The 18,570-nt window shown below is 42.4% G+C and overlaps 1 protein-coding gene across 6 annotated transcripts in view; it reads right to left on the reverse strand.

The window, feature by feature from the left end:
* ADAMTSL1 (ADAMTS like 1) overlaps positions 1-18,570 on the reverse strand; it is an 869,288-nt gene that overhangs the window by 88,685 nt on the left and 762,033 nt on the right. For all 6 annotated transcript variants that reach the window (XM_017660035.3, XM_017660032.3, XM_073228449.1 and 3 more), the window contains 2 exons: positions 17,960-18,113; positions 15,971-17,096 (listed from right to left, as the gene is read on the reverse strand). In XM_017660035.3, the coding sequence (XP_017515524.3) occupies positions 15,971-17,096; positions 17,960-18,113 (1,280 nt within the window). The remainder of the gene's footprint in view (positions 1-15,970; positions 17,097-17,959; positions 18,114-18,570) is intronic.

Below are 18,570 nucleotides of genomic sequence, written 5' to 3' on the forward strand. Positions count from 1 at the left end.
CAATTTCCAAACAGGAATAATGAAAGCAGGCTTAGTCCAATTTCAATAGAATTGACTCCTTAGGATGACTGAATGTAGTTAATCATTATTCAGTTTTGCCACACTCAAAAGGCAGGGATTAAAATTTGTTAATTCCCAAGTCCATTGGAATATCTGCCTCCCTAAAACTGGCCCTCTCTCTTCCCTACAGAAAGGGTTCTTGAATTGAACATTCAGAGCAGAGGTTAGAAGACAGGTCTGATGAACTTTATTTTGATCCTGCTATGATTTAAGCAATTGCCGTTGGAAAATCCCTTCATCTTCCTATATTTCAGCTTACCAACTTCTAAGACCCAATTGAAATGTTTCCCTACCCAGCAGAGGTAACTGTTGGAATGAGAAAGTAAGGAATTTCCAGACCACGTTTTTGTGTTTCCAATGACCCTTCATTGGTATTACTGGACACTCTGAGCAGAGAACAAAATATGAGGAACTGAGGGGCAATGAAAAGATTGTGAGGAAGGCAGGGAGAGGGGCATGAGGTCTGCTAATTTCCCCCCAATTCATTACATCTCCATATTCATATTTTTTTTTCTCATAAAACTACTGCACCTGCCTGGCCTCATACAGAGGGTGTAAACTCCACTCCCATACTGGGCCTGAACCATCTATTTTTTTATTTTTTTAAGTGGAGTTAGTTTTCATAGCTGCACCTGTCCCTCTTTCATGCTTTCTGCCCAAGTCTGAAGCTGAGAAAAGAATTTCCACAGAGTTGGTGAGGAGAAGGGAGGAGATGCATCACACCAGGCACAGAGTCGTAGGGGTCTGAACTAGGATGGGAACAGTGAAAATGGAAAGGAACAAATCTAGACCTTAAGCTTCAGCATTTGTATATATTTTTTTGTCCTATAAAGTGTGTATGCAAAGATAGAGAAGCTAAAGTAGCTGCTTTCACATAAATAGTCTTAAATATTGTCTTAAGACAAAACTTACATGGGACAAAATCTGAATTTGTCATTCATTGCATATACTCAGAATTGATTTATATTAGTAAAAGTGAACTCTTTAGTTCAAACTGAACTCAAGGGGCCGCACAGTTATTTGGTGGCAGTGTCAGGATCTGAAATAGGATTTCTTGGTCCAGCACTTTTTTTTTCAATTAATCTTGTCTTGAATATGCCCATAGAATTGCTAGCTGGGGATTTGGAGGGTGCCACTAGGGGGTGCAATAGTTCTGGAGAGGGTTTCCAGGCAGGGCTCTCTAGGAAACATGACAAAGCAAAGGAGAGGGCATGCTGTGAAAACGGAGGTTTGTTCTAGTCTCTCCATCAAGCCTGGCATCTAGGGAGAGAGATTCCTGGAAAAAAAACCCAACCCATTTTCTCTGTATTTCAGGCATCTACTCTATTAATTTAACTTAATATGTTAGTAGCTGATTTCTGTCAGCTTGTATTTAGGTTTCAGATTTGACAGGTCTGTTTTAGATTGCACGGGCACAGAAACATAGTGCTGCTTTCCAAGCAAAACCAGAAAGATTTTCTGGAGTTTGGAATTTAGAGAACCGGAGGATGAGGGGACTTGGAATGGGGCCGAATTAACACCTACATAGCAAATGGAACCTGTGGTCATATTAAGTATGTTAATACTTGCTGCTTTTCTCCCATATCCACAGCCCACTTCCCTTTTGGCCTATGGGTCTAAAACTTACTGCTTTCTTTCTCTGGTCATAATTTTAACCATAAAATGAAGGCTTTCCAGGTGGCCTTTACTTGTAAATTTCTTTGTGACAACATGTCTTCTCAAGCGTTCTACCAATTAATAAGGAGCTATTGGAAGAGTACAATACCTGTTTCAGTTATACAGGTAAAACCCTTGTCATCCATGAGAGTGGCATATGGACAAAGTGCTCGTGGGCCAGTCCTACAAGTAGAAGCTCCAAAGGCGAAGCCATCTCCTCTGCATTTGTAGCACAGTGAGGACTGTGCACTCTTATCTGGAGAGGAGGCAGCTCTGGGTGTTGAATGGAGAGTCTCTGGCAATGCTATGAAAAGGGCAGTATCCCAGTGCCTTCCAAGTCCTTGGCTCAGCTGTGAACATCACTACCTTGGACAGGTCATCTCCCAATATGACCTCCATGAACGTGTGAAGCTACAGTGGAGGGGGAGGCTTCCAAATTCCAGTCGAGACATGGAGTCATATGGTGGTCTTGGAGAAGCCTTTCAACTCTGTGAACCTCTAAGTTCTTTCTCCAAATTGAGGATAATACTGATGCCAGGGAGGTTTTAGGAGGATCAAATAAAGGAGTATATAGGCCCATTCTTAACTGTTTTCTAAAGAAAAAGGCATCAGCCTAAACACCAGATGCATCTAGTAAATTAGTTGTCTGTCTGTTTTTTTAATGATACAGTGGGTGGTAACTTATGTTACCATCTTGGAATTCCTCCTTGGAATTTCCAGGTGTCAGAGAGAATTTCCAAGCTCTGCACACAGAAACACCCATCTGTTAGGTGGGCCGTGACGTATTTCCCATGGTGACAAGCAAGTATCCTTAAACCCATCTTGGGCCTCAACACAGGACTGGAAGCTGGAAATGATAGGTATATCCTTTCTCTTTAGAACAGAATCTTCCTCAACTTTTGATGTACCTGCCCCACATCTCAACAAAAACTTGTCTGTTGAAATGGCCTCTTTGACTCTCCTTGTGGTTAACTTGGGGCTGAATCGATGTTTTTCTTCTTCCTGTCTATCCTTCCAATTTCTTCCTATTTCTTAAGAAGTTCTACCTCCTGTGTGACCATGGTCCACAAGAATCCCTCCCTCCCTTTTCTGATCTTCCAGAGTTGATATAAGCTTGAGCTTGTATTACAAAGCCCATTTCACTCTAGAATGTCTTGGTCCTTCAGTTAGGATGTAAACTAATACTTGAAGGACTGGGACACTTATTTCTTTCACAGTTCCCTCTCCAGTATTCAGCAGAGTGCTGGCATGCTCCATAAGTACTTGTTTGGTCACTTTCAGAGTAATGGAGCAGAAAATGGCCATCCTGACCATATCGCACAGTGGTTAGAGCCAGACTCCGGAGGCCTGTGGCCTGGGTTCCAACCCTGGCTCTGTAACTTTGTAACCTCCAGCAAGCATTTTACTTAACTTCTTAGTGACACAGTGCATTTATATACAGAATCAGGAGAAGTATAGCACCTATCTAGCGTTTCGTGAATATTTCACATGAGCTCAGGTATTGAAAGAACACAGAAAAGTGCCTAACATGGTAAAAACTGCAAGCGCAGGTTACTGCTACTGTTTTACTGTGCTTGACATCACCGTCACCCTTATTAACTCTTCATGCCTGAGCCTAAGTATTCTGGATGTTGGGAGGAACTGCTTTGCATGGGGATATGACTGAAATATAGGGCTGTCAAGGAAAAACCTGGCCAACAGGTCTCTGCAGAGGGAGCAAGGGGTAGCTGTGTGTGAGAACGGAGTGAGCCGTGGTGCCTTTACCTCAGTGGGAGCTCTGGGGATGCAGAGGAGGTGCAGGAGATGGAGGACACATGGTACATTGGGTTGGAAACTGCCTCAATTTTATTCTTGACTCAGGAATCTCTGAATAAGGACAGCTACTTATTTCCATAACTGTTTTAATGCTATTAACCCAATACTGAAATCCTAGAACACTTAAAACAAGCCAGTATCCTGCAATTGCAAAAGAAGCATATAAATAATGAGACTAAAAGAATGATAGTTGGAAAAAAAGTGGGCTTAGAAGCAAACGAGCAAAGTTAAAGGCAGCTGTGCAAAGAACATCAGCTCCAAACTCCTAGGAGGAGATGTTGAGGGCTTTTCTTTAGGCTGAAATGCAGATTTTTTTTTTCCTGCCTAGGAATTCCTTAGATTAGGACATCAAATCAACCACATAGGGAGAGTAGGAATCGATGTTTATTAGGCAAGTATATTAATTTGATGTAATTTTATAATTTTATTCTATTACGTTATTAGACTGATAATTTTATCTCATTTGGGAGAGGAAGCAGAAGTTCAGAGAAGTAACTTGCTTAGCTAGTGCACGGTGGAATCAGGGATGGAGAATGACCCCTGATTTTAAAACACTGACCATATCCAGGCATCCGCTGGAGTCTAATAGCAAGGCATGTGGTTTGGCTTAATTTTTGGTGGTGGTGGTGGTGGGATGGGGGTGGGTGTAATTTGTGCCAAGGTTTGTAGTTACTCTGGGAAATGGACAATCACTAACAAGAATATTCTGGATTAAAAATAACTGGAAGGCATGTGGTTTGGCCTTATTTTTGTTGGGGGGTAATTTGTGCCAAGGTTTGTTGTTACTCAGGGAAATGGACAATCACTAACAAGAATATTCGAGATTTTAAACAGCTTGAAGCTGGACTCTGTGAGCAAGAATTTTTTTCTGAAACCAAAAATTATAGTAGTCTGGAGACTTGCAAGGGAGAGTTTTATTTTGTACAGGTATTTTGGGGAACAGATTGAAAGTTTGTGAAGTTTCATATCACCATTTGGCTAGGGTAACTTTTCTTAACCTTTGCTGTTTTTAATGTAATTGCCAACTAAAAGTTATTTAATCCTGGAAGCTTTATTATTGCTCCAGGTGGAAGTACAGAAAATATTTTTGGAATGGGAAAGGCCACCTGACCACACATTCTTAACCCTGTCCCTACTTTTTGCCAAACCCTTCAGTTTCTTTCTCTTCAGAAATTCACGAAGTCTTGAATTTCCTAATATATGTCATTCTATCTGCCTAGGTAATGCATTTCAAACTACGAACCACTGTGTGAAATAACTCTGATTGTATTTCCTATTTATCTGGAATAGGGACCATCAAATTCCAGTCAGTTGTCACCTGCTTTTGTATATAAAGTTTAATTGGAAACCCTGCCACACCAGTTTAAGTACTTTCTATGGTTGTTTTCATGCTACCATGGAGGAATTAAATGGTTGGGACAGAGATATTTTAGTGCAAAGCCTAAAATATTTACTATCTGGCCCTTAACAGAAAAGTTTGCTGACCATGATCTAGAACATGTAAGAATGTTCATTTCTGGTTTGTTTTAGTGCTTTCCTTCTTTATACAAAAATATTAACTACTTTTTGAAAACTCTGCCATTTGCTAGGATACTTTTCTAGGAAGAAAAAAACTAACTGATGGGGGAATCTTTTCAGACTCCTTTAGCCTTTCAGGGAGCAGACAGTGCCAGATTCTAAGACTCATTTAGGCCACCTGTGCCACCTGGCTGTCACTGTCTTATGTCCTCCAACGCTCTCTGCTGCCTCATTCATGCTGGTCATTTCTCTGAACTTTGACTGACCTTCAACTTATTTTTTTTCCTGAGGCTTAAGTACTTATTGGGATGGCCCCCTTTTCTCTCACTCCTATTCTTACACTTTCAACTGGGAAAAACATTTGTCACCCCCATTTCCTTTAGTTCTGTAAAGGCAACAAGCCAAACCAAACCGAAACTGGTTTCTTCTTTGATTCCTGTCTGCCGTGCCTACAGTTTTTACATTCTCTGCAAACTTGGAAATTGCATTTCATGTGCTTGTGACTTTCATATATAGCATTATTCCAAACTGTGGTTCTGAAATTGATTCTGGAGGCATTTCTCATTATATTCTCTATTTCATTCTGAGAAGTTTCCATCTGAGGATACTCTGTATTGCCCAAGCTAAAGCCTTCCAAACACTCCTTAATGCATCTGCTATTCAACACCACTTTGGAATGTTGTCCAAAACTGCCTGAGAATAAGCATATAGATTTCTCTTTCCTACCAGGTCAGAGATGATAGAAAAAATGTCAGTAGAGTATAAGCATCCTCTCCTATTGCCTGGAGTTAGGCTGATAATTCTCCATTACACTGTGCTTTCCTAGATACCCTTCTGTCTCAACTTTTTGAACAACTGCTTAAGTGTTCTTCAAGATAAGAGCAAAGCTCCTTATTTTGTGATGTCCTGGAAGACGGTGTGATATATTGGCCCTATATTTAAATGCCAGTGATTAAAGATACTGACAGACAAGTATCCCTTCTATGCCAAGCACTTTACAGATATCATTTCTGTTCTTTAAACCCTTGCTTTTCTTAAGGGCAAGTATGATGATTTCAATTTAACTAATGAGAAAATCAGATAGGTTAAAGTGGAGCCTCACGGATACTAAGTAGCAGAACTGGAATCGGAGCCCAAGTGGCTCTGGTTCTCGCCCTGCTGTCCCGCTGCTGCTGTGGGCTGCCCTCTGTTAGCTGATGTGTCATCAGGTCGCTCCTCTTGACCAAGGCTGTGGCCAGAAATGACTAGCATGTATCAGGCAGACTCAGTATAGAAAGGAAACAGGGGCTTAAGAATTAAAAGGCAGAAACTTCTCTCCTGGCATTAGCCCTTTCTCTAGGATTCCATGAAGCTGGAACACCACCTATGAGCCACTTCACCCCTAAAAAAGGAATCAGTATTTTCCTCAAAGTATCCAGTTCTTTATGTTCACCTTCATTCCTTTCAAAATATCCCATAACCTTTAGGAAGGTATTGTTTAAATGCTTTAAGACTTATATCAGCCTGTGACTATTGGCTCACTCTTAGACCAAGAGTGTTGAATAGCAAGCAGGGACACCCTGCTAGTGTGGGGCTGTCAGCAGTATTTAGATCTTTCTGGCAGGAAAAACTCCAATCTTTATCCAGCTTTCCTTCCCAATCTGGTAATCTAACCTCCAGTGCCAATTTTGGAGAATCTGACTTTTCTTTTCTGTAAGGAAACCAGCAGCAGCTTTACAGGTATTGTTTCTGGAGTTGGATTTAGATGTAAGAACACTCAGCATGTATTTGGCCATCTTGTGTGAGCCTCCTGGTATTAGATGTGGGAAAGAGTTATGCATGAGGTTCTTCAAGTGTGGCACCTCGTCCAGATGCAAACTGCAGTTAGCTTTTGCCTGAATCTTAACTCAAAATGTGGTGAAGAGTAGGAAGACCCAGTAAGTAGCCAGTGTTTATACAGAGTAACTAAAACACAAGGAACAGTTTAGCTTCTTGCTTGTGGTCTAGGTCTCCAAATACACACATGCAAAGGCCATCAACACTGTAAACATACACAGTGAGAGACACAAACACTGATGTAACTATTACAGTGCCTACTGACTGCCTAATATGAGCCTAGCATTGTGCATTTTTATAGCTGGGTATGTATATGTAAAGGTAGAGCTGCCAATAGAAGTAAAGGCTCTCCCTAAAACACATGCCAAAAAAAAAGACAAAAGCCTCATAGTTTGGAAGCCAGGTGGCTAGAAGAGTGAATGCTAATTTATGCAAGATCTAGCTGACCCCAATGGCTTCTTTTAAAAACAACAGCAAATTCATGTATTCAACTGGGGTTAAAATTAGTAAAAAAAATAGTCCCTGGAGCCAGACAGCTTGGTTCCAATCCCAGCTCCACTCCTTACTAAGTGTAAAGCTCCGAGCAAGTTAATCTAATGTCTTTGTGCTTCAATTTCACCATTTGTAAAACTGGGTTAGGAACCTCAAAGCAATATTGTAAGAATTAATGAGCACCCGTAAAACACTTGGAAGAGTCCCCAGCTCAAGGCAAGCGCTCAGTAAACATGAGCAACGATGATGATTTCTCTACTGGTCTGGATGTGATAGGAGATAGGATGCCCCGAAGTATTTATTTACTCTCTACGGGTATGCTTTTCAAATATGATAGTTGTGTGCCATGGCATCTTGACTGGAGTTTCCTGAAACTTCTCTAGTGGAGAACACACGGGCAAAGCAGAAATGTTTAGTTGGGAGCTGGCACCACCTTCAAACTGCCATAACTGCGCATGAGAAATCCAGGTTATGCACAACCATGCAGACCACAGTCTCCAGCAAATAGGAAACCTCCCTCGTAATCATGGGCATCCATACATCCTTCTTCCCTTTCTACCTTCACTTCTGCTTTCCTTCCTTCTTTTATCAGTTTTTCATCTCTTGAGTATCTGTTATGTTCTTGGAATTGTTGAGAAAATAACATACACTCTTAAATATCTGCCCTTGAGGAAGATTACCAAAATCTGGAAGGTAATGTAGAAAAAAAAATAGTTCTAATATATGGTGGTAGGGTAGAACACTGATGAGAGCTCAGATTAGATAAGGAATGTTTTTAGTAGATCGAGTGTTATGTACAGGGTACTACATGGGTTGTGAAGGGGTCATGTTGGGTTCAAGTCCCAGCTCTACCACTTACTAAGTCTGAGCAAGTTATCCTAATAGCTCTAGGCTCAGTTTCAATAGCTCTCTTAATAACTCTTTAAAAACCATTCTTAATAACCCTTAAAAAAAACACAAAAGCAACTGGCAGTAATTTGTCAATCCCTGGTCTAGAGAAGGCAGACATAGAGTTAGGAGGCTGTTGCAATCATCTAGAGCTGATAAAGGTTACCAAGGTAGAGGGAGTGAGAACAGAGAAATGCGAGAAGAGTAAAAAAACCACTGAGGGTATTATACGAAATGAAGTAAGTCGGGAAGAGAAAGACAAATACCTTATGATTTCACTTATATGTAGAATCGAAAAAAAAAAACAAATGAACAAAACAGAAACAGGCTCATAGACACTGAGAAGAGATTGGTGGTTACCATGGGGGAGGGGTTGGGGTGGGTGGGTGAAACAGGTGGAGGGGATAAAGAGGCACAATATCTCAATCATAATATAAATTAGTCATGGGGATGTAAGAACAGCATAGAAAATATAGTCAATAATACTGTAACATCATTTCATGTTGACAGAAACTATATTAGTTGGGGGTGAATATTTAATAATGTAGATAACTGTTGAATCGCTGTTGCATGCTTGAAACCAATATAATATTTTATATCAACTATACTTCAATTAAAAAAAAGAGCCACTGGGGAGGCTAGAACAATCTAGAAATATTTTGGCTTGGGAAGCTAGATGGATGGTGGTACTTTACTGAACTAGGGATTCAGGAGTTTATTTTAGGTGTATAGAGTTGGTCTATTTGTGGGGCAGGATGTCCAGCAGACAGTGATACATATGAGCCAGAAGAGATTTGGGCTGGTGCTAGATACATGAGAATCCTCATCATATGCAGAATGCTGGAGCCTTGGGACTCACAGTGTATACAGACTGAAACTCCCAAGAGGGTAGCTAAGAGTGGAATAGAGGAGGAGGAGTCCACAAAGACAACTGAGAAAGACTAACCAGAGAAGCAGGAAGTAATCCAAGTGTGTGTGGTTTCTAAAGTAGCACAAAAGTGTTTTTAGGAAGATGTGCTTAGCCTGTGTATGGTGCTGCTGAGAGCTCAGATTAGATAAGGAATGTTTTGAGAGACAACTTTCTTCTTTTGGACAAACAAGAAATAACTTCTTTTGGTAGGGATGGGTTTTTTCCAAGAGAAGTGTATACTGCATGCAGCTTTAGAATATGAGGTGAGTAAATAGAGGCCAACTCTATAATAAACTGAGTAGATATATCAGGTAGGACTTTAAAAACTTGTAACAACCTTGAAGGGTACTTAAGATAGCCTTCTATGTGCCAAGTATTTCTGGGACGTAAGCTGGCTACTTTGGGGCTGTAATAATATTAAGGTTTATAAACCACTCAGGTACCATTAGTATACTAGACCCTTGAAGTGAGGCTATGGTACTTCTGACAGACTTTGCAGAGCAGCAAAATGTTGAAACCAGTCAACTTCGAGGCACACAAGCTGAAAGGATTCAGGTAATGAAAGTGAAAAGAAAATGAGGCAGAGTTCTCTTGTTTTCAAAATCAAGCTGCATACAAGCCCTCTGAAAAGAACTTTCTGATTGACCCAGATGGCTGTGCTGGAAAGTCCAGCCTACTTCTTTGTTCTCAGGCTGAACCAGTGGCCATATTTAGTTATTTTAACCTCTAGCCTGGCCAGACTTTTCCAGAAAACTGGCAGGTTTGGAATGTGTCCATTTCCATCATGTCTGCTCCCTTCACACACAGGCAGTTTGTGGTCTCGCTCAAATCCAAGGCCTGGGGTGAACTAAATCTAACCCACATGCTAGTACATGGGCTGATGGGAGTCTAGGAAGGAAGGTAGGATGGGAGAGTGATTGGAATTCCTCAGTGTCATTTTAGCATGGAATTCTGTCTACCTCCACCAAAATTTTTAACTAGCAAGTGGGTAATTTTACTCTGAGGTTCCTCTCTGTTTCTGAGTGCTTCTCTTCTTGAATGTGGTCCTTGAACCTCTGGCTTCAGAATCACCTGTGGTGCTGGTTAAAATGCAAATTATGAAATCTTGCAGAAGGAACTTCTGGGATAGGATGTGGGAACCTGCATTTCTAAGAAGTTTTTGGTGATTATTATGCACACTGAATTTGGGAACTCCTCCTCTATCCACTTTTAAAAGCATAGACATTTTAAGAGAAGCATTCTCCCCACTGGTATTTAAAACAAACTTGTGGCTGAAGTTATTTTATTCTACACCAGCACTTCAGTGTTTCTTAGTTTCTGGAGAGCAGTGGCCTTTCCTTGTTTACTGTCTCACTGCCTGGTGCCTGTCACTATCTCATGCCAATATGCATTTGTGGAGTTGAAGGGATGATTGCAAAGGACCCCTTCCTATCCTCCCAGCTTCCACTCAGGCTCCTCTACAATCCACTGGCCACAGAATAGCCACTGTGAGTCTATACAAATAGAAATTAGATAATTTTCTTGCCTAATATCCTCGAAAATCTCCCTGTGATACTCAGACTAAAACCCAAACCCCTTCTCTTGCCAGTCCCACCAAATGAACTTATGAACTTCTTTTGGAAGTAAAGACCACTTGTCTTTACTCTGGGGGTCTTGGACTGCTTTCCCCTGTCCAGGAGTGCTGTTCCTCCTGGCGCCATACTGCTGGACATTGGTCATCGTTTGGATCTTGGCTTACAGGTAACCTCCTCAGCGTACCCATCTCAAGTGGTCACCAAATCACTCCTATCAAACACCTCTTTTAATCTCCTGCCCAAACTTATTATCACCTGATATTTTTCTTGTGTATTTTTCTGTTTGTCTTGCTCATCCACTTATTAATGCATTCACTTAGTCATTACTGGGTGCCAGGCACTATTCCCAGCACTAGGAATACAGCATTAAAAAAGTCCCTGCCCTTATGGACAGGCCGTCAACAAATAAGTATATAATATATCAGATGATAAAATTCTGTGCTCAAAACAGCAGAGTTAAAGGGATAGAAGGTGATGTGGGATGCTTTTTTAGCTACAGTGATCTGAAAGGCCTTTCCACTGCAGAAATTTGAGGACTCAAAATACATGTGACTTGCAAGTGAATACAGACTTCTGTTTCATTTAAAATAGCATTTCCAGTGACTAGGTATGCATCTGGCATATAACAGGTAGATTAATAAATACTTATGAAATGAATAAATATCAATACCCCTCTTGCAGTACTTAAAACCCTGCATTTTCTTCTCTGGCTTCCCAACTAGCCTTTGAGTTTCACTGATAAGGAATGAGTCTTCTTTTCCTCCATGCCCAGTATCTAACATAGGGTCTGGCTCTGAGTAAGCATGGGAACGTTTGTGAAATAAAGGAAGCAGCAGGAACTATGATGAACAGTCTGCCATAGTAAAATCAGAGACATTCTGTAAACTATTGCTTAAGTTGACATGAGCTTCTAAGAATCACATGACTTCATTTCTATGTGATGAGATATAATTGCATCTGCATCGATAGTGATTCTTTCATGTGATTTCTTTCTTTCAAATCAAGATTTGGCATATTTAAAAGCCAAAGAAAGAATAGACTTCTCTCAGGCACTTCTTCCTCCTTTGACCTGTCTTGCTGGCTCAGGCTACTGAGAATGTACTTCAACACATGTGAATACTTTGCAAAGTCCTACAGACCAATAACCACCTGGATCTCGCAGGTTTTTCCAGAAGGATGGATTTGGGTACTAAGCAAAAACAGACTGACTGAACTCTTAACACTGAGCATTTCAGCACTTCTGAGAATTAACAAGCTTCTTCCAGATACAGTAATGATGACAAACAATAAAACCCAACAGAAAGGAGGTCACCAACAGCCCAGAGCAAAGCAATCCCAGTGGCAGCTCTGTGCCTCCTGTGAGCTCTGTGCACATACATTTACTTTCTTTTCTCAGATGGGACTTGGAAAACTGTACAGAAAATTAAGCTTCAGTCGTATTTCTTAGTGGCTAACTAGGTAGAATGGAAAAACTACAATGTCAGAGAACAGAAACAGAAATCTCTTATCTTCCCCTATTGTGTGCCATTAACTTGCATTACAAAGCTTTGTAATGATCTCGAAAAATCTTGACAGTAGTAAAAACTGTAAAACTGTTTGCCCATGCCCTTCACGTGCTCTCCCTCTTAATGTTCCTCCTCACCTACACTCATGCCAAAGTCCTGGTGGCTGAAGATCCAGGATTTGCCTTCTGCTGCCCTAGGTCCAGCCCCTTTAGTATCTTTAGCACCTGGTGGTCATGTGTCGTTTCCTAGCAAGATTCTGCTGAACCTATTCCTGAGCACACTCAAAAGACTGTTCATTGATCAAAGAAATACTTGGGAAATACTGCACATTATATTGTCTACTTGGAAGGTCACTGCACATGTTGGAATGCTCAAGGGAGTTAAAAAAAAAAAGGAGAAGCCAAAATAATTTTCATTTGGAGGATATTTAAATGCACTCAGGAATAGTAATCAGATATTAAAAATGGTGATACAGATGTCTACAAATATAATGAAATATCTTCTAGACATGTTGTTGAGCAGAAACCAAATCAAATTGCTAAGCATGAGTAATATCCCATTAAAAAAATCAAAGCCTATGTGTGTATATGTGTTTTATATATAACACAATCAAATACATAAAAATTCCAAAAGGATGTATACCAAATTATTAAGAGTGACAGACTCTGGGGGATAAGACTGGGGGATGAGGGAGACTTGCATTTTTATTTTATAGATTCAGGTATTATTTGAATTTCATAGCCCCTTTATTGCTTTCATAATAAAAAAGGAAAAAAATCAAGCACTATATTAAAAAAATAGAAATAAAATCCAGCAGTAAATACATCTGTTTAGCTTTAAGTGAACACATCCCAAACTCATGTAATCAGTGTAGCCCTGTTTGGTGGAGCACTCTGAAACAACTTGCGCAACACATTTTGAAGTTCCTATGCTCAAGGCTTGCACCACTCCCACCAACATATGGGTTTTGAACTCTGTGGCCTTTTGTAAATGAGTGAAGGAGGTAGAGGGATCTACAGGGATGATCTGGTACAATTCCTTTACTTCTGAAATGAAGGGACTAAGGCCAGGAAAAGTGACAGGCAAGGTCAGCCTGAAGCCCTAAGTCCTCTAACTCCTTCCACATCTTTCCTACAGGTGACCTAGATGGTCTGTGATCCTTGGATTTCACAAACAATGTCTAGCACTTGAGGAAGCTGTCAGAACCTCTGAGTAAGCCATGACCTCAGTGCTCTCCCTGCAGGCCCAGGTCTTAGGACTCCCCTCCCCCTTCCCAACAGCCTGTTTTGCTCTACAGTTTTTACAAGTAGGTACTGTCCAAGGGAAGAGTCCCTGGAAATCACTGGTAGAAAACTGCAAGAATCCTGAGGCCGCTTGGCATTCCTAGTGAAGTACAGATGCATGGAAGCATGAACTCACTCATTCACTCAAAATGCATGGGCTCAAGTTAGACAGAACTGGGTTTAAATCTGCCATCTGGATTCTACCTTTGACTAGCTATCTAACACTGTCAAGGTCCTCCTCTCTGAAGCAGCTCATATGTTATGCCTTGTGGTGGACTCTGAAATGATGGCTATGAAGGTTGCTAGCACAGGGCACAGGGTATGTAGTTAGTCAAGAAATGTTAATTCTCACATTTTCCCTCACACAGTCAATAGCTACTGTCTTCAATACCATTAGTTCCATTCCTGGGCAGTAGGACCAGGGGATATGAATAAAATGGTACTTACACTTGAGAAACTGGCTAATGGAGAGGATGGCATGGTTTGGGTTCAGTGGGTATGAGAGGTGCACTGACAGAGGTGAGTTCCAGTGTACCACCTGCCTGGGCACCCTGTTTGGCCTGTACCCATTATAAAGGGGGCCTGACACCGGGGTTTCCTCTCAGTGATTCAACGGCCTTTGAGGGGATTTACTGCAACTTCTGCCTGACCCAAAAATTTGTTATAAAGATTTATAGAAAGAATTGTAAGAATCATGACTACTAAGCTGATCAAGAAAAGTATGATCCTACGAGGCCCAAGAAGCAAATGAGAGGGGAGCTTACCGTCATGGGCTCTCAGTGCATGCTGCCCACATTCTGTGTGGGTCTAACATCTGTGCCTCAGCTTTCTTACCATTGATGTGGTATCACTAATAGTACTTACTCCATAGGGATTTGGGGAAGATTAAACAAGACAATGCCTTTAAAGCATTGAGCACAGAGTCTGGCATATAGTAAGAAGGCACAGAAAAAATACTTAGTATTGCTATTAAAGCTATTTGGTCTGTAAGTACTAAGGTTGAGTGGCAATATGATTGACATCTCAAAGGCACAAAAGATGTGGGCCAAAAGGTTGAACAAAGCCACGTCTGTTCACCAAGTCTCAGAGGAGTAGACAAAACTACACTTTGGAATAAAATAAACTTGATATTGAACCCTTGTTCCAGCTCTCACTAAAGTATGTTGTTGGGTGAGGTGCTGAACCTCGATTTTCTATGTGAGACTGGATGGTAGTGTCAATCTTGTGGACTGACTTGTTAGAGTAACAAATGCGCTTACATATAAATAAGCCTGGCATACTGCCTGGCACAATAAATCCTGGCTTCGTTCCTTCCTATACCTAAAGGTAGCAAGGCTAGAGAAGATGATTAGCTGAATAATAGCATTTAGAAGTATATTTAATGAAAAGGCCATTCAAAGTGGATTCAGAGAAAATAAAAATGACTCTGGACTGGGGGACCTTAAAGGTTCCTCTCATCCATAGTATATGATTTTTCCATTGGTTGCCTTATTTTTGTCACATATCTTGGCTCTGCCACCTTATAAATATGATCTTTAGCAAGTTACTAGATGTTGTTTTCTCTTCTGTAAAATGTGGATAAGAATTGTACTCACTTCCCAGGGCTATTACTAGAATTTGGTGAGATAAATGACATAAAGAGCTTACACATGCCTGGCAGATAGTCAAAACTCAATGCCAGCTCTCACTGTTGTCAGGGTTACTGTAAAGATTAAAAGAGAATGTATGTAGAAAGCATGGTACAGTGCTGGGCACGTAGGTAGCATTAAAAAATATGCTTCTGATTATTTCTACTGCTGCTATTGATTTTACATTATGAATGGCCAAGGTCCAAGAAAACGAGTAAGTAATACATGCTGTCATCCTAGTAATGACACATTCAAAAACAGTGACACCAAGAAATATTAGGATAAGTGATATAGGTCTCATGGGGAATAAAAGCTTTCTGGAATAGCCTTGTTCCAGCCCAGACAGAGGACAGGCTCACCCAAGGGGAACAGCAGTTGCTGGCTGCAGTCTCCCTCCAGTGCTGGGAGACCACACATATGGAGATAGTATTCTGGCGTATAAGCTTTTCAATGGTTCATCTCACAAAGTGGGAACGTAATAGTACCTTGGCTTAGAATGGTATCTTTCCGCCAAAAGTTCAAAGCTATCCAGAGACTACTCATTAATCTTTGGGATCCTACAGGGATTGGGGTGTAAAGACATTGTCATTCACCTTATAAAGAGGAGAGCATACAGTTCAGAGAAATTAAATACCTTTTCTTTGCTGCAGCAGTCTATCAGAGCTAAGAGATGGCTTGAGATCCACAGTGGGATCCCTGAGGCCCAGTGCTCTAAGCCCTATCTTTGGGAACACCTTGAAGTAAGAGTGCATAGGGCATCTTGGGGCAAGATGTGGCCCCTTGCCCCAATCCCTTGCTAGACCAGGTAGTAGCTGCCAAGATTTACCTGCTGCTGAACTGAACTTCTTCTCCATTCCTGGCCCAGCTGATGGTAGGTCTTGGGTTACCTACAGCCTCACAATGCAGAAGCACGCTCAGCGTCCCGCTGGCCAGGGCCACACTCTGCCCAAGGTGGGTGACCACCTCGGAAGCTGAGAGCTGCTGGGCAGCTGAGATCTTCCGCAAGATGGTGGGCTTGCGGTGAGGCCGTCGAGAGCCACCCATGGCCTCCACAGAGGACAAGGTCCGGACAGAGCTGCTGAAGCTAGACACATGTTTATGAGGAGCAAGGGCCACAGGGGGAATCCTCCGCTCAGACGGCTTGAGAAGCACGTCTTGCTGCTCAAGATGGCTGCGGAAGATCTCCTGGGCCAGCTGGGCCACCAGGTGCTTTCTATAGACGTCGCGGAGCTCCTCGGGCTGCTGTGAGAGGTTCCTGAGAATGTCATCCAGGCGCTTCTGCTCCGTCACCATGGTGAAAGGCAGGTGCAGAAGCGCCTGCTCAGCATTCTGGTCCTCCTCAGAGGAGGTGTTTCTTTCCGTGGAGTCCTGGACTTCCCACGAGGCGAGGAGCTCCCTGGGCCAGCCGCCCTGCTCCAGCAGCCGAGACACAAGGTCATCATAGCGGCTCCCCAGGTCAGCAGTGAGGCCTCGCTTCTCAGGTTTGCTGCCGTTTGAGAAGATGCCATTCTGGTGTTTGTGGGTCTGCAGGGCCTCTTTTGGGTTGGCCTTCCTCACTGTGAGGGCCTCTTCCTCGTTCCTCAGGCTCAAGGGCCGAGCCACGAGCTTCTGGTTGCCTCCAATAAGCTTAATCACAAACTGCTCCTGGGCTGGTCCTGCAGAGCAGGTGTAGATGCCCGCATCGGAGGGCTTGAGGCGGTGAATCTTTAGGTAGCCAAAAGGGGCCACGGTGACGTGGGCGGAGCTGATCAGGTGTTGGCCGTCTTTCTCCCACGTGATGAGGGGCTTGCGGAAGCGCCTTGTCGGGCAGCGCAGCACCACTGCAGTCTTGGGGAGCAGGTATGCGAATCCCCCCACAACGAAGTGCAGCTTCCTCTGCCTGCGGGTCTGGATGTATATCTTCCTGGCAGCCGCAATGTGAGGGCTGTGCTTTGTGGATGGGCGCCCGGGCCCTAAAATGAAAGGGAAGCCAGACAGATGGAGAAAGAGAAGAGCAGAGAAAAACCGAGTGGGATGCAGTGACAAAGACAGGGAAGAGAGGGCCAAGAGAAAGACAGTGAGGGACAAGGGAAGAGGTAAAGAACATGCTTCAGAGTTTATTTTGGCTAAGGCCTTCATTTACCCCTAATATTTATAGGGAGGAACTGGCTACCAGCTGTGGACCATCAAGCTGCTGCCATAACTAACTGGAGAACTAATGAGGTGCACTGGGACAACCTGCTTTCACCCTGCTGGGACTCTGCCTAGAAGCTGAGATTCAGGGTTCTAGATGGAGGGGGATTCCAGGGGAAAGGAAGTTTCTCTCATTGAAAGGACTAAAGAAAAAAAAAAGCATTATAAATAGAGGCAGAGGACAAAGGGAAAGAAAATGCCTCCCTTTCAAATGTTTACCCTTTGGGTCCTGCAGAGCACCAGGGCCCTAGTGTACACAGGGAGAAGAGCCCAGAAGTGTTACAACTCTAGGGCTTAATATTAAACGTAACAAATCTGCTTAGAGTAGTTTAAAACCCCAGAGTGGATAACATTAGACTTCATTAGTAATATCTGACTCCAGCTTCCAGATCTCTGTATGCCAGCAAGTGAACTTTGCTCTATCCCCTGCAAACTGTTTTTGCAGCAGAGAAGAGAATTCTGCCTGGCTACGTGTAATTGAGATTCCTTTTCCATCTCCAGCCGAGCTCCCCAGCCTGCTGCCCTCCTTGGGCTTTACTGACTGACAGTCTCCCACTGGTCTTGGGTTTAGGGAGTGCTGAGTGGCTATGGCTGCTTTTGTGTGGGTTCCATTTCCCCAGCCCCAGAGCTCTGAAATACTCACTTGCACAGGTTGCCAGCATACAGGGCCTGATGGATGAAGAGAATAGCAGGGGAGGGCACAGGGAGGAATTGACAATAGCTGAGACCCCGGTTTTTAGCACCTTCCGACAAATGGCACTTCGAGTCTGGGTACCTTCCCCGCAGCTCGTGGAGCACTGGTGAGGAAAGAAAGGCCAAATGCATATAAATGTAGAGAACTAGAGGCTAACTGGTTGTTGTGTAGGCTCTCAAACTCACCAAAACATGAGAAAAGTGGCTTGGAAAAGGAGTAGCCACTAGGAGAAAGAGAGAAACATTAATTAGGTAACAATGTGTGAAAACATCCATATTGTAGCTGCATTCTACTCTTAAGATTTTCTACTGTAAGGTTTCCTGTAGATATTTTGCCTGTTTTTACTTACATGGCCTTGGCTTTATAGACATAGAGTCTTGAGTTCAAATCCCAGTTTGGCATTTCACTAGTTAGCAGTTACATAAACTCTCTGGGTCTGTTTCTACGTCTTATACTTCTTTTGTAAGGCTGGACATTAAGCAAAATAATACATTTTAAATTTCATGCACAGAAGTGACACTGAGTTAATACTAATTCCTTTCTCCTTCCTTCATACATGA

The sequence above is a fragment of the Manis javanica genome, chromosome 2 (assembly GCF_040802235.1).
Source record: "Manis javanica isolate MJ-LG chromosome 2, MJ_LKY, whole genome shotgun sequence".
NCBI classification, from domain to species: domain Eukaryota; kingdom Metazoa; phylum Chordata; class Mammalia; order Pholidota; family Manidae; genus Manis; species Manis javanica.